General features: G+C 39.1%; 1 protein-coding gene across 1 annotated transcript in view; it reads left to right on the forward strand.

The window, feature by feature from the left end:
* LOC139737110 (connector enhancer of kinase suppressor of ras 2-like) overlaps positions 1-16,414 on the forward strand; it is a 114,018-nt gene that overhangs the window by 43,011 nt on the left and 54,593 nt on the right. Inside the window, exon 2 of the mRNA XM_071647789.1 lies at positions 10,761-10,924. Within this exon, the coding sequence (XP_071503890.1) occupies positions 10,761-10,924 (164 nt within the window). The remainder of the gene's footprint in view (positions 1-10,760; positions 10,925-16,414) is intronic.

Consider the following 16,414-nt stretch of genomic DNA (forward strand, 5'->3'; position numbering starts at 1 on the left):
TTTTTTAAATGGGTGCAAATAGACTGTGCTGTTTCTACTATCATGCCCTGAACATACAGCTCTTTGAAAACTAGAGAAAGACACTGCCAGGCATGTGAGGCTTTAGAATACGTCTACAAGTATGTTATTTTCTATCAGCATATAGAAAAGTGTTTGTTTCCACAACAAAACATCCCCTCAACCAGTCATTTGTAACTGAGACACAATTGTTAGTATCAAAACTCTATACTCAGCTTTACGTTGTTTAAATGACTTGATTCATTTCAAAGTTATGTACACACTTTCGATAGGATGGATTCACATGATACCTAAAATGTAGGCCTATACCTCGTTATGAGTTTCCCTTTACTCTACAGAAGCAGCAAAGGATTTATGTACAGTCTGCACGTGCATATTGTGCAGCAGGAATGCAGAATGCATTAAAGGCATGGTTTAGTTTTGGTTGTGGTGGGGCTTCAGGTTTCTAACTTTTTATGTGAGATAATGAGAAACCTAAATTATGAAATATGAATGAGCACACAATTCTAAGAGGAATTCAAAGTTATTTGATGATGATTGGTTTTGAAATGACTGAGATATATATCCAAAAACAAAGAGTGATAAAGGGAATAAGGTTTGACCAACCTTTTATTAGGACCACTTTGTTTTACTTAGTTTTTAGATATCTCAGCCATTTCAAAACCAATTTTCATCAAGTAAACTGTGAATACCTCTTAGAATTGTATGCTCTGTAATATTTGTGAAATGATTTCTAATTATTTCCCCAAAAGTAAAAATTTGAATCTATATCTCAACCAATAATGCCTTCTGAGATTTTTGTATTTCTTTTTTTTTCAATTTACACAGGTATGCTTCACATGTATCATTCTTATCTCCTATAGAAGGGGAAGTTTTGCCACAAAAATGTGATAATGGTTACCACTGCAGCATAAATGTGTTTATTCTGAGATACGGATCATCTAATGTCAGTGACTCATATTCTCAAGGGGGGTTTCAATTCTAAATCATAGTATAAACTTAGGTCACAATGTCTGTTAACACCATGGTTTAATTTTCCCTGCATCTGGCCCACCGTTGTGTCAGTTTTTAGATGGAAGGTTCAAATTTAACCCAAGATCATAATCGGTGGTATAAATCATGGTTTACGGAAAACCTGCTGTTCAGAAAGCAAATGCGGATTTCAAACTGAATGTATTTGTCACTTCATGCAGAAGAAGCCTATTTTAGCTTGCACCTGTAAATAGCAACCACAAACTTGCTTGCTAGAATTCTCTAGTTAACCCATTGAATTTAGGTAAGCACACTTCAGAGAAACTAGTGGTCAGTTTAATCTCATTAAAAAACAAAAACGAATGAACAAACAAACAAACAAACATTCAGCATTAGAATCCAGAACAGTCCACTAATGATACCCACTTTCTGAGATGAAAATATTTCCATTGTACAGTATTTGGGCAGAGTTTGTGGGCAGGCAGTGAAAACTCTGTTTACTAGACATTCTGTCTGCCGTGTAAGTGACCCTGTGGCAAAATAATTGAATTTGGAACTTAGACATTACATTTGTAGATGGAATCCAATATGCACAGCTAGCTTTATGTGGCTTGGTGGATGAACAGTGTATCACTTTGTCATCTGAAGAGTGTGTGTGGCTTCTGGAGACTAAAACTATATATTGCACTTTGGAATATTTTGCATTGTGGAATTTTTCTCCAGTATTTTCACCAGCAAGTAAAAATCAGACGAAATAGGGCAGACAAGAGGGGTACAGGAGTGCACAAATTATCAGTTGGATATGAATGGACAGTATTACGACTGCCGTTGATATCATGGCATAGAATTTATAGTATGGTTGTTAGACAGGGAGTTATGTTGGCATGGTTACTGTCCCTTGCTAATATGACAGAAAGAAGGAAAGGAAAAGACATTTTCAATTCCTTGTTTTCTATAAAAGATTAAAGTTGAGAGACTTTGAGTGAAGTGCTTGTAACAGAGAGCATTGCTATATAGCTAGTGTTTGTTTTCATGCTTGTGAGCTAAATTTGGCAGAGAATATTGAGAAGACCTTGAAATAAAAAAGGGCAGTGTGACTCACTGACGGTAAGTGGGAAATGGGGAAGGGATCAAGCCAGGATAGCCAGCCAATAGCTCTAGGCTTTGTCAGGGTATGTCACTTTTAAACTGAGCATTTGATATCTATAGAGATTACAGTTCTCTTTCCCATGCTCTCTATAACTGCAAGTGAGTACATACCTTACTCTTTGTGTAAGCAGCACATGCAACCAAGCTCAATGTTCTCATGAAATACGGTTAACTGCTGATCATTCCACTTTGAACTTTTCAGCCTACAGCATCAGGTGTTGTATTCCACAGCTTTCTAAAGGTTCTGTCACATTGACAGTCTGTGGAGGGTATGATGAGTCTCACCAAGGACTGGTAGCTTGAGTCTAGTGTATTCACATCAGGATCTTTTCCTCGAGTGCTCACATGATATGTCCAAAATGGTATGGTGTCATGCGGTTGGACTTGACTGTGGTCAGTAATAGGCTCAAGAACCCATATTAAAATTAAAAGGACTCAACTCCTTATTTCACCGTCAAAGAAGGTTGAGCAGCAGGAATCTGTTCAGGAAATGTTTTTGTGCGGCAGTTAACAGACAGAGTTTAATGTACATTGATCAACTGAGATTTTTGATTCTGTAAGAGAGGAATTCCTTGTTAAAAAAGGGTAAGTTTTAATGCAATTTGTTTGTTTGTTTGATGTTTTATAAGTATTAGGCCTATAGATAAAAAAGGTGTTAAAAAAGGTTAAGTTCTAATGCAATTTGTTTGTTTGTTTGTTTGTTTGTTTGTTTGATGTTTTGTAAGTATTATCCTAGGATCATTAGGCAAGGATTCAATGGTTACACTGTACAAAGTGTATTTGCCTTAAATAGTTGCAGACTTTACACTTGTTTTTACATTTCTCTGTATGTACAAGTATGCATACAAATTTAGCACTATTGTCACAATTGAAAATAGCAATTATCATATCCTGGAACATAAATGCCTGAGTCTGATTGGCTGAGACCAATGTGTAAAAGCTTTTGTATTGTAATGTCTTTTGATTAATTGTAATATTCTATGTGCAATAAACAGGCCAGCAAATAAGCTTCTTGTAATGTGCCTCCAAGGGGAAAACATCATGCAGCCTTATACTCCTCATCAGCACCTGTGAGTAGGTTTGAGAATAAGCTATTACAAGTCATTTGGCCTTGTCATTATTTGAAAAAAGGAGGTAGATACGTATGTATGGTGTGTGATGCCTCTTCAAATGGTTTAAAACTACCCTTTCCCTGTCTGAGCACAAAATGCTGTTATACTATCCAGCATTCATGAGGGATTACAAATTTTGTACATGCCCATGCAACCTATCTACAAACCAGTTCAAGTTTAGGGAGCATAGATGCTGGTTCAGATGTCTTTTTATGTATGAGAGCACCAAGTGGTGTAGACTCTGTCAATATATCTGTGGGATAATTGCCCTTCAAGATCTTCTTAAAGATATCTTTGTGCATGTCAATTGATGTTAGAAGTCATTTCATTATGAAGTCATTAATTGAGAAGCAGAAAAGCACAAACTCCATGGATGTTTTACAATGGTACAAATAGACATTTAGCATCCTTCTGGGTCTTAAAGGGAAGGTAAACCCCAAGAGCAATGTGGATTGAGTGAAAGCAGCAACATTAGTAGAACACATCAGTGAAAGTTTGAGGAAAATCGGACAATCGATGCAAAAGTTATGAATTTTTAAAATTTTGGTGTTGGAACCGCTGGATGAGGAGACTACTAGAGGATATGACGTATGAGTGGACAACAATACAAAGAAAATTTAAAGGAAATTCAACAAAAATTCACTTTTCTAGAATTATGAAAGAGCAGTGGACCAACCGCTTTCAGAAAGCAGGGGGAATAATTGCTACCCTTAACATATGTCAATATCAAGTTGATGGAATTTGTAATTTTCATGAAAAATGGATTTTTGTAGTATTTTCTTTATATTTTCTTGGTATTGTTGTCCACGCGTACGTCATAACCTCTACTAGTCTCCTCATCCAGCGGTTCCAACACCAGAACTTTAAAAATTCATAACTTTTGCATCGATTGTCCGATTTTCTTCAAACTTTCACTGATGTGTTCTACTAATGTTGCTGCTTTCACTCAATCCACATTGTTCTTGGGGTTTATCTTCCCTTTAACTTAGACATGTGATGTTTGGACCAGTGTTATTCTGATATTCACCAACCATTCCAGACAGAATGTACACTAGTACACAGTGCACAGCCAACTACTAGTAATGGAGCCAGAGCCTCTCTCAGTGCGAGCCATCAGAGGGTACTGTAAAAGTGGAAATTTTCGCGGTGTTGAAATTTTCATGCATTTCGCACAACCAGAAACTAACGTGAAAATAAAAGCATGCGGATATTTTCGCTTGTCATATGTTCATGTGCACGATGTCTTGATTCCACGGAATTAAAAACACGCGAAACTCTTCTCACCTGGCCAAGCGCGAAAAATTAGTCGTGTGAAAATATCCACTTTTACAGTATTGGAATTGCTACGTGTATAGACATGTATTCCAGACCCTGTATAAACTGGGGCTCTGCAAACAAGAGTGGAGTGAGTGGAAAATCTGATCATTGTACTATCACTGTTCCTTTGACATGTTTGAACTTACCCCCTACTGTCCCAATAAAAACCAGGGACTTCCCCCAGTGAGCTCAGCATTTCATGGGTTCTTACACAATTAATAGACTTTGTTCAGCATCAAGAACAAAACCTGTACCTGTAAGGTTCTGAATTGACAAATGATGTAATGGCTGTATAAGGAGGTTGTTAGTCTGTTCTAAGTCATATTTAGTGTGTTTGACCTTTTTTTTTTTACAGTTTTAGTGCAAATGCTCATTGATGAATTCTACTAATTAAAATTCTTCCTTCTTGGTTATGACACAATCTGAGTTGTAGGCAGCAGTATAGAGTAGGTGACGATCGATCAATGTCAGAATCTAGGGAAATCCTATATTCTACTGATTAGACTTGTCACGTGTCTTTCACTTTGTTCTACTTCAGGAGGCTTAGAAATTTTTGAGAGGTGGTCTTATGAATCCACATTGAACCTCACCCTTTGTTTTACCTTTTTTTTAACAGTTTGTTTGGGTTTAATAGAATCTCTATACATCATATATTTAGTGAGTCTAATTTTTTTGTTGTAAATTTGGGCTTTCTGGCAATTTTGCAAGTGGTTAAGTTTGTGATTGTGGAGTACGGTACTGAATGGAGAAATGTATGCCTGCACATGACATTCATGTTGGGATCAGAATGTATATTTTTGTACGTTTTTAAATTTGCAAGTAGCAACCAACTCACGAAATTTGCAAAAATAAAAACCTCGCGAAATATTCAGCATAGCATGCGAATGATGTCATGAAAGCCTATGAAAGCCATATTGACAGTAAACATTTGTGTGAATTAGTTACACTTGGTAGTAAGTATCTCAGCTTCATCTTGATTCTCTTGACTGTGATCTGGGTAGAGAGACCGATCGCAAGTACCCTCTCTCTGCCCCATTTTGTGCATGTTGTTTCATTTTTGTTTGACTTGATAGCTAGGTCTATCTGCTCAAATGAAAGCTGCATCTGAGATGTAATCTCTAAGGCTGAGTTGATGTCATGCGTGCCATGGTAACAGATGTAGGGTTCTTTGAGAGGTAGTTAAGGAGCTTGAATCTGTAGTTGAGGATGATGAGGTATCCTCCAAGGCAGGTTGTTCAAGATGTATTTAATCTTGTTGGTAAAGTGTGTGACAAGCCTCTATGTGGAGAGTGAGTATAAAGCAAAGAAAGGAATGTGGCTCTGTGGCTTACAGCATTTAAACTGTGCAACTGCAATGTGTGGAATAGAACATGCCATTTGTTCATGACTGATATCATGACAAAAGGGAGGGGGAGGGCATGATTAATCATTCCTAGCCCTTGTTCTGGCTGATCACATGGAAACGTCAGTGATGAAAACTGCCATTATCATTTCATTGCATACTGAAGTTGAAGTACTGGCTGGAAGATATTGGATGAAGGAGTGGACATCTGCATTCAGTTTTGTAGTGATATCTTGAATGTAATGCAGATGGTTTGAGGTGTTAATATGAAATGGTAAACAAGAGTATGCCCCCCCCCCCTTTTTTTAAAATCATGTTTGATTGACTTGAATTGTACTATTGGCCATTCATCAGTTTCAGTTGTGATGATCGTGTGCTGCATTCCATTCGTTTAAGAATGATAGTTTTAGCCATATTACAATTGTAACAGGATGCATTTTTATAAACATGTTGACATTTCCGTGTTATTTATAGACTTCAAAGGTTGTCTGCATTTAGCATCAGTGATTATACACATATCATACTATTTTGTCAGTCTTTTTATATTCTTGTGGCCATGTGTGGTCTTCTTCCCTTCCTTCAGCTGAATCCATGTCCATCCACCCCCTCCCCTGTCTGAGTAGTACAGTGATGACTGTGGCTGCCTTTGCACGTCATTAAGTGATTAATAGCACCATGTTGTAGCTGGGTTGCCTTGGCCATAGCAGTCTCAATCCTCCTCCCACTTATTAAAGAAGGAGGGCTTCGGGCCCAGAGGAGAATCACTGCTTAATGCCTGCTGGGCCATTTGGCTGCTCTTCGGCCGGAAATGCAAAATCTTTGCTGCGACTTGTGGAGACAGGAGCAGATCTGTGATACTGATGAGTGTGTGAGAACAAGCCCCCTAAGAGCCAAAGATATTATTGTCTCACAAAGAAGTCTCATGATGCTGTTACACAGGGGCCCCCTCTGGCAGTGTGTGCAAACCACTTTGTGGGATTTGAATTTCCTAAAAATATTACTCCCAGGCCTCACTTGGGTAAAGTAGATTCTGTTCAGAGCGGATTAATCTTTAAAGTCCACGTGCCACAGCATGCGATTCAAGACTTGTGTATTTTTTTATATGTGTAATTTTACCTTGTACAATCAAATTGCTTAAATGGAATATGCATAATTTCACTCTACTTAAGTGATAGTTTATAAAGCCATTCCCAGAACAGTGATACAGTATTGTTAGCTCTCTCAAACTAATAGTGAGATGTTGTTTCTGTTAAATGCATAGGCACAGGGACATTGTTATTTGGAGAATGTCATGAACATGCCAATTTGCATTGAGATACTTATCAAGTGTGAAATGCCATAACAATCAATCACTGCAATAACACAAAAATACTCAGACGCTGGATGCACCTGGCAAGGCTGCCAGGCATTGGGCAGAATTAACTGAATAAATGTGTAGTCCATGGACTGCCCTAACCTATCTCCCAGCCAGGTGCATCCACTGTTGCAGATCTATGTGACATGGATAATTATATCACAACATTCATATACCTTTTAAAGTCCCTAATAAGATAATCCCTGAAAATTGTTTGTTTCTGATGAAGGCTGGTATATAATGCCTTTAAGATATGAATCATATTTCTGTCTTGTATTGGACAGGTTCAGAAGAGTCTGGATAGTGACAAGGACTGATGGTTAGGGGGGTGGGGAGGCAGAGAGTGTGTTGTGGGTAGAAGTCAGGAGATGGCTTACTGGCTATTTACGTCATACTCTGTAATAACCTGAATGTTTGTCCTGGAAGGATTCTCAGTCTTCCTATTTTTAGATAGTTTGTGAAGAGATGTCCATTGTTCCATAGCGTATATCTTGTTGACTCATGGAAGTATTCAGGATAACGCACATCCCTTTCTTTCTTAATGAGACTGCTGTTCACAGCCTGCCGTTAGCCACTTTGACTCATTAACATACTTGCTCTATCTCTCATTCTCACGTTTCCAAAATGTGTCTGACAAGTGGAAATGAAACTGTCCAGACTCTGTATTGGAGCAGGAGTGAGATTTCAGGGAGTTGTGATCTGACTCTGTTAGAAAGCCCATGCAAAGTCTCCTTGTAACATTTGTCTGGCTGTTGTTGTATGCGAGGAGGATTACCATAATTATTAAAGGAGGGAAAACATTCCACTGATAGGAAGACTTCAAAATGGAGGGCATACCATGCGGCTAATACACATTAACAGCAAGCTTCATGCAAAGCAAAACAAAACCAGATTATCTCAAAACAGGTTTGGTAGTAATAATGCAAGAGGTCTAGAATTTGTAGCATTGTTAGAATGTGGTGTATCGACTGATTATGTCCAATTTTTTGAGGCATAGGTTGACAAATCACTTTTCAGCTTCTACAAAGCTTCTGAGCTTTTTCTTTTTCTTTAACAGTCTTGGCATTCTCTCATGCAGCTTTGCCAACTTGTAATTGACCGACATGAAATTGAATAGGACTGAGCAACAACAAATATGCTGCTAAACCCTTTAACTAGGCCTTAAATGGCATATACAACGTATATACTATTTTCCAGGTGAGGGCCACGTTCAGGACATTTAAATGGCAGAAAAGATGAATAGCGTATAGAATGTATAATATAGATGAATCATGAGCACAAAATGCAGTTTTGTTCCAGTGGCTTTGTTTTGCTGGATACAGTTGTACCTCTACACACTGAGGTCATGATCACATATAATACACTATGCTGCATTATCACACAAGGGAAGGAAAAAGATCACAACAATGGACCTTAGGCAATATAAAAGAGCTTCTAGAACTTGTATTGAATAAAGAAATACTTTATGGAGAGGAAATGTATGCAGAGTCTAGATTTACCATTAATTATACTCCCACTCTCTGTGATTGCTTTCTATGCAGTTTTTTTTTTTTTTTTTTTTTTGGGGGGGGGGGGGGGGGGAGAGGGGGAGGAGATAAATGGGTTAAGATAGAAAGAGAGAAAGAGCCTGTAAGTGAGGCTACTGCCATGAAGGTCAGGGGAGGTGATAGGTAAAGAGGGGGATGAAGGTTTATTGGGACCAAGTACTTCTGCAGGCCCCCAGGATGCAAGCTCAAGCGATAAATGAGGTGAACACCTGGGATAAAGACCATGACAAGACTTTCTGTGTCATTTTTTGTGAAGATGTCATGAGGTCATTACTATCACGGAGATATGTGGTAAATGAAAGGGTTAGGGGAGGGTGTCATGGTAGTCTAAAATCTGAGAGGTAGGAAAGGGGAAGGGGAGAGCAAGTGATGTTTGATGACTTTATATGTAACTATTATCAAACAGATACATATCGTTGTAAAGGTGAATTCTGAGAGATTTCGATGAAAGTATAGACACCAAGATAGATCAGTCATTAAACTGCTGTTTGGAATTGCAGATAGATGTATATAAGATAAAGAGATATTTTAGATAAACAGATAGATAGATAGATAGATAGATAGATAGATAGATAGATAAATAAATAAATATATTTTTTAAGTCAAAATGTATGAAATGGTTAGCTTAATAGATTTATGAACATAAACCTTATGGGAAAATTGGTAGGTACATGTAAATTATGATGATACGTGGGCAAGATGGATTCAATTGAGTGGTCATGCAGAAACAAAAAGATATTACTTCATTGAAGTCATGATGATGGAAGAGATGGGCATGATGAATCAACAGTCACAGGAACAGTGTAATCACATATTTTGATGAAGACTCACCAGCACACTCACTCACTGACCTACCATGATTGTCCATCACATTAACATTTCAGTTGGATTTATTTCAGTCAACACATTAAAATTTCTCTTTTTGATTTATGTGTGCAAATATATAAAATTGTCAAACAATGTTTTTATGTTCTTTCATATGAGAACCAGAAAGATACCCAAGTCAGACCTGACAAAATGATGAATGTATGTTAATCATTTATATCTAATTGATTCATCCCTTTGCCAGAATGGGATAATAACAGATTTAATTACTTATTGATTCAGTATGTTTCTGATTATATGATTGTCTTGTCATTTCAAATTCAGCTTTGTGCACTGTGCCATTATTTATCAGTAATTCTGTAGTATAGCTCTCCTTTGATATGAATTCATCACATGTAGTACATTGATCCTCTAGGGAAGATGATTAGAAGAGGCAAGATTGCTTATTAAATGCAGATCTTTCAATCTATCAGACATGACTAAAATCATTCTAGCTTTGTTGGTGTGAAACATTCATAGAATAACATGTTATGACTCACATGTGTCCCTCAAATAGCAAGTTAGATGCTCGGCAGTGATTATGATGCCGTGATATTGAATGCAATTAGCAAGCGGATCCATGCGTTGTGATGGAATAGAGAGAGGTGTGCATTGTGGCAGACCCAACATCAAGAAAACATATATAATGCTAAATGGCAGGGTGGCATTATGACCAATGAGGTGTGGGCCCAAGGCCGGTGATTCATTTCACAGGATCATTTAGGCCACGAGTCAGGGGCAGTAGGACATACTCCCTTTAATCATTGATCTCCTTCACTGCCTGGGTGTGTAATCACAGACTAATGAGAGTTTGGCCACAAAGGATACCATTATCAGCATCCCAGCATTTGTTACCCAGATGACCAAATGAGGTAATAACTCCAGTTATGAAGTTTGCCCTAACATGTACAAGCTTCTGTATAGGCTTGACTGGATTGTATTGTTCTATGAAAATTTGTAAAAATCTTCAAAATCCCATTTTCTGGTTAAACAGTGTATCATATGGCAAGTGAAATCTTTGTGTATCTGAGAAAGTCAAATTCATATGATAAATGTGGTGTTATATTTGATGTCATTATGTGCAGGTCTGGACTCCGTTCTCCATCCATACATTAAAACTGTGCTGACCAGAAAGGTAACTGGAGACCGGCTCTTGTTGATGACTGCTCAGGACCTAGAGGAACTGGACATAGAGAAAGTGGGTCATCAGGAAATCATGCTGGATGCCATCAACCTGCTTTGTAACCTGGTGAGAAGTGGGCCCTGGACGTATCCGGGCACTTACCCCCTGGGCAACTACCCTCCGGATAACTACCACCCGGATAATTACCCCCCAGGTCTATTCCCCCTTAGGGCAACTACCCCCCGGACAACTACCCTCCTAGGGCAATCATCCTCCAGGGCCATTACCCCCTAGGAAAACTACCACCCGGTCATCTACCCTCCTAGGGCAACTACCCCCAAGGGCAATTACCCCTAGGACATCTACCCCCCGGATAACTACCCCCTGGGTAACTACCCCCTGGATGACTACCCCCCGGATAACTACCCCCCAGATAACTACCACCCGGATAACTACCCCCTGGATAACTACCCCCCGGATAACTACCCCCTGGATAACTACCCCCAGGAGAACTACCCCCTGGGTAACTACCCCCCGGAGAACTACCCCCCCCCCGGATAACTACCCCCGGATAACTACCCCCCGGATAACTACCCCCCCGGATAACTACCCCCAGGATAACTACCACCCGGATAATTACCACCCGGATAACTACCCCCAGGATAACTACCACCCGGATTACTACCCCCCCCCCCCCCCCATTAACAATACCCCGAACCCCCCCCCCCCCCCCCGCCCCCTCCTGATACTTACCTACTGGACAACCCTCCCTCCCCGCCCCCCAAAGTTACCACCCGTCGTATATTTTCCATAAGTTCATAACACCATATCAGAAGATGCACTTTTCTCTTACACTGTCATCACTCTTTGGGCTTGTCATTTATTTTCTACCGTTATAACACATGATAGACGATAAACATAAGAAAAGGAGAGTTGATTTCACTGCAATTCATATTCCCTTAACATTAACGAGGGACTCTTCGATATAAAGCCATAATTTCTGATAGGATCCGGGCACGGTTTTATGAAAGTTATCAGTCCTGACAAGCTGTCAGTTCCACACAATTACCAATCATTGTAGGTCGATCAAAGCAGGTCCATGGTAACAAGTCAGTGACTCGAGCTTATCAATCAAGCAGAACCCACGGTTTTATTGAAATTATTAGATACTAACAAGATGTCATAACTGGCAACTTTTATCAAAAGGTGCCCTAATCTGTCATGAGAGCAAAATTACAGCTTGTTTTACATACAAGTAGAATTGTGCTAGTTTTCAAATTAAATGTTCTCGACACTTTAAGAGGAAATCCAGTTCAAATATAAGTTAGTCTCATTAGAAAGAGTAAAATATTACGAGTTTAACGGTATTTTATTTATTTTTTTTTTTTTTACAAAACACCCCTAGTTGTTAACGAAGTCTTTTGTCCTGCACCCTCTTTTTGAATAGATCTAGGGAGAGTTGTAGTTGACAGAATCCTTTTTACATTATAGGGCTGCTCTGTTTTATCCCGGCCATTTCAAGAGTATTTTTTTTTTCTTAAAAAATTGAATCCTTCTTGGAATAACATGCTCTTTAATATTTCGTAAGGGGTTTCTAATTATCTCACCCAAAAGATGTTTAAAACCTGAAGTTAGGTCTCGACCAAAACCAGACGATATGAACAAATGTTGGTTTTTTTTTTCAATTCAAATAGCTAATGTGTTCGAAAATAACAATGAGAGACGTAATTTTCTGGGGGAGAGTTATTGTAAGAGGGGTGATTGTTTGGAGCCTAATTTTAATAAGGAGTAATTGTCAAGGGAGGTAATGTTCTGCAGTGATCATACCAAGGAGGTGACAATCTCTTCCCACATCCTTGATATACTAGTTGTTAATATGCCCAATAATGCAGTAGGGCAATTCTGAAATGAGCGTTAACGGTATAACAGTAAAATAGTTACAAAATTGATGAAACAATGCAAAGAAAGCAAATTAAGACAGAGACGAAGTACACAAATAAAGATACAGTGCACTCCCGTTACAACGAACACGGCTATAACGAAATTTCGTTATAACGAAGCAAAACTTCTGGTCCCAAAATTATCGCCATTAAAGTCTATGGTACAAAATTCGCTTATAACGAAGACGGTTATAACAAAATTTTCGTTATCACGAAGTCTTTTCTGAGCGCCACTGACAAAGAAAAACAAAAGAAATGCGCTCCGTTATAACGAAATACGGATCGCATTCGAAAATGCATAGCGGAACAAGCATTATTCGTCTCTGCATAAGCGAACGCATCATTAAATGTTCACTCCGTGTATCACGCACAGTTTCCGAGGGGAACTTGCGTTGTTGTAATAAAATAATTTGAATTCAGATAAGGTTTGTTTCATTGTTCCGAAGTCCTTTAATACAAAACACACAGATTCTGATACAACTAAATGTCCGTTAGTTCGGAAATGAAAGAGGGTTTGTTATTACGCACATTTTGGCGTTATTCCAAAGGTTCGTTAATTCGATAATAAAATATGGTCCTTATTCTTATTCTTATACGGTTCGTTAGTCCGAAAATGATAGGAATTCAAAACGTTCGTTAATCGGAACATTACAAAAAGTATCGTTAATCCATGGTGGAAAAAGGAGAGTACACTAACAAAACTTAAGAATTGCAATCTTTATAATCGTCTTAAGATAAATAAATCTTCGAAATAACTAACCTTTCTCATTTTTTTTTTCATTAACAAAATTTCTTCGGAATAACGAACCTTATTTCATTTTCGGATGAAAAAGCCTTCGGAACAACGGACTTTCTGACTGGTGAACCTTTTTTTTTTTTTTTTTTTTGATTTATAAACCTTCAGAATGACGAGCCTCATTTCATTTTCAGATCAACGAACCTTCGGAAAATGAACAATATATTATTTTGATCTAGATTATGAACTTTCGGAATAATGATTCTGCGGAAATGCGAATCTTCACATAAACAAACCATCGGAATCCCGGGAATGGCGAAACTTCAGAATAAGGAGTCTTCGGAGTAACGTACTTTAGTAAGAAAAGAACCTTTGGAATAGCGAACTGTAACCAAATCCTACACCGTCATTTTCTACACATGTGTGACAACACAAACAACTTTATGCTCTTTTTAAAATGTAATATTTAAACGAAATTAAAAAGGTATTCTCCCATTTCACATAGCTTTCCAGCGTATGATGAGGATTCAACAAACAAAATTTTTTTATGCGTGGTTTCCTTCTTTTCGTTATACATTGCATATTATATTTGTTCGGTTACAACGAAATTTCGTTAAAACGAAAAAAAAAAACAAAAAACTGCCGGTCCTGAGCATTTCGTTTTAACGGGAGTGCACTGCACATGAACACACACGAGATAAATCCCTTGTAATGAGAGAAAGAGGAAAGGTGAGTTATGAATGACAGGAATAGACTACCTTCACAGTGGACAGAGAAAAGCGAGAGGGAAGAGGAAGATGATGGGTCAAAACCAGGGCACGTGAGGCATGAGATAAAAGCTCCTCAAAATAAAGAAGTGTTACATGGAGTTGTGGTAAACGATAGACAATTGTGGTTAAAAAAATATTGCAAAAAGTTTAACTCATTCTGAAGTGTAACATTTCTTCAAAATGTCTTTAGTTCAATGGTAAAGGCATTCAAACTTAAAACTTCTTTTATACTATACTATCAAGAGAAATCCGAAATTTCGGAACAGTAAAAGAAAATACAGATTTAGCGAAAATAGTTTGGTTAAAGGCATTGACATTTACTGGATTACCGGGTAGGATATGAAGGGACAGCTTCGTTTTTCATGAACATAGAGTCAAAATACAGAGGGAGAAATTAAGCTTTTACATAAATTGTCCTAAGTGCAAACGATACAAATCGTAAATCTTTAAGATGTTGTTTTCATAAAATGATGTATCAGTATGGCATCTCCGTGATTCCTGGCAAATAATACAAAGAACTTCGTTTCCTGTAGTAATGATATTCTTTTTATTAAAGGTAAGATGGGGGGGGGGGGCAATGACCCGGGAGGTAGTTACCCAGGGGGTAATTGGCGTGGTGCACTGTCCTGGGGTAATTTTCGTCTTGATAGTTATAGGGGAGGGGGAGTTGTAGGCTTGCTTATCCGGGGTAATCATCCTCGGGAAGTTATCGGAGGGTGTAGTTATCGGGTGGAAGTTATCTGGGGTCTAGTTATCGGAGGAGGGGGTAATTAACCTGGGGATAATTATCCTGGTGGTAATTATTGGGGGGGGGGTAGTTATCCGGAGGGTAATTATCCGGGGGGGGGGGGGGGGTGATTATCCGGGGGGTAATTATCCGGGGGGTAATTATCCGAGGGGTAATTATCCGGGGGGGGTAGTTATCCGGGGGGTAGTTATCCGGGGGGTAGTTATCCGGGGGGTAGTTATCCTGGGGGTAGTTACCCGGGGGGTAGTTCTCCGGGGGGTAGTTACCCAGGGGGTAGTTCTCCGGGGGGTAGTTATCCAGGGGGTAGTTATCCGGGGGGTAGTTATCCAGGGGGTAGTTATCCGGGTGGTAGTTATCCAGGGGGTAGTTATCCGAGGGGGTAGTTATCCAGGGGTAGTTATCCGAGGGGTAGTTATCCAGGGGGTAGGTTTCCTAAGGGGGAATTGCCCTGGGGGGTGATTGCCCTTGGAGGGTAGTTGTCCGGGGGGTAGTTGTCCTAGGGGGTAATTACCCTGGAGGGTAATTGCCCTTGGAGGGTAGTTGTCCGGGGGGTAGTTGCCCTAGGGGGGAATTGTCCTGGGGGGTAATTATCCGGGTGGTAGTTATCCGGAGGGTGGTTTTCCAGGGGGTACTGTTCCTAGAACCGGCCCTGGACTGTGGGATGAAGGGGGAGAGGGATGACTGGGCTGTGGAGTGGGATGGCTTGGCTTTGGAGTGGGGTAGACAGTGGGCTATGATTGGGCGCTAGGGGTAACACCTAAATGTGGAAGAGATGGATGAGGGGTGTAAAATAGGAAGGTAGGATAACAAGAAGAAGGAGAGATTAGCACTGATTGATATCTGTAGATCACTTGGAATTGTAAGTAAAAAGGGAACATAGGGAGGGTTTTCTTTTTCCATGTATAGGGATCATTACAAGTTACCAGTAGTGATGAAGGAATAACAGCTGACAGATATCCAGTTCCAGCAAAATGCCTTTGGTAACCTCACTGTGACATGGTATAACTGAACTTTGGGTTGAGACTGATACTGAATGTTGTAGGTATCCATCCTGTCAGAATGAATTAACCCAAAGGCGAAGATAATTTTACTCTGAAAGTTACACAGACAAAGTTGGAAAAGGTACTCAGTATACACAATGGCAAACGAAAAGAGCTGTCATGGTGGCAATATTGTGAATTATTTTCACTTTTTTTTTTTCTGTTTGATATTTCACAAATGTTTGTTTTCTTGGAAAAACAACAACAGTCATAACCTCTGCTCATGGTTTATGATGGATTTGATATTCTTACATATCCTCTCAAGGAAAGTGCATTTCCACGAATATGAAGTGAAAGGTTTGGTGTTTTGTTGTGTAATCAAAACAAGTTAGGAGTTTTGATTAAGTGGTTTCATATCTAGGAGTCATCATTTTCTCATTCT

This window comes from Diadema antillarum, unplaced genomic scaffold, assembly GCF_040938485.1.
Source record: "Diadema antillarum isolate AM-2024a unplaced genomic scaffold, OU_Dant_1.0 seq00000682_RagTag, whole genome shotgun sequence".
Taxonomy (NCBI): Eukaryota; Metazoa; Echinodermata; class Echinoidea; order Diadematoida; family Diadematidae; genus Diadema; species Diadema antillarum.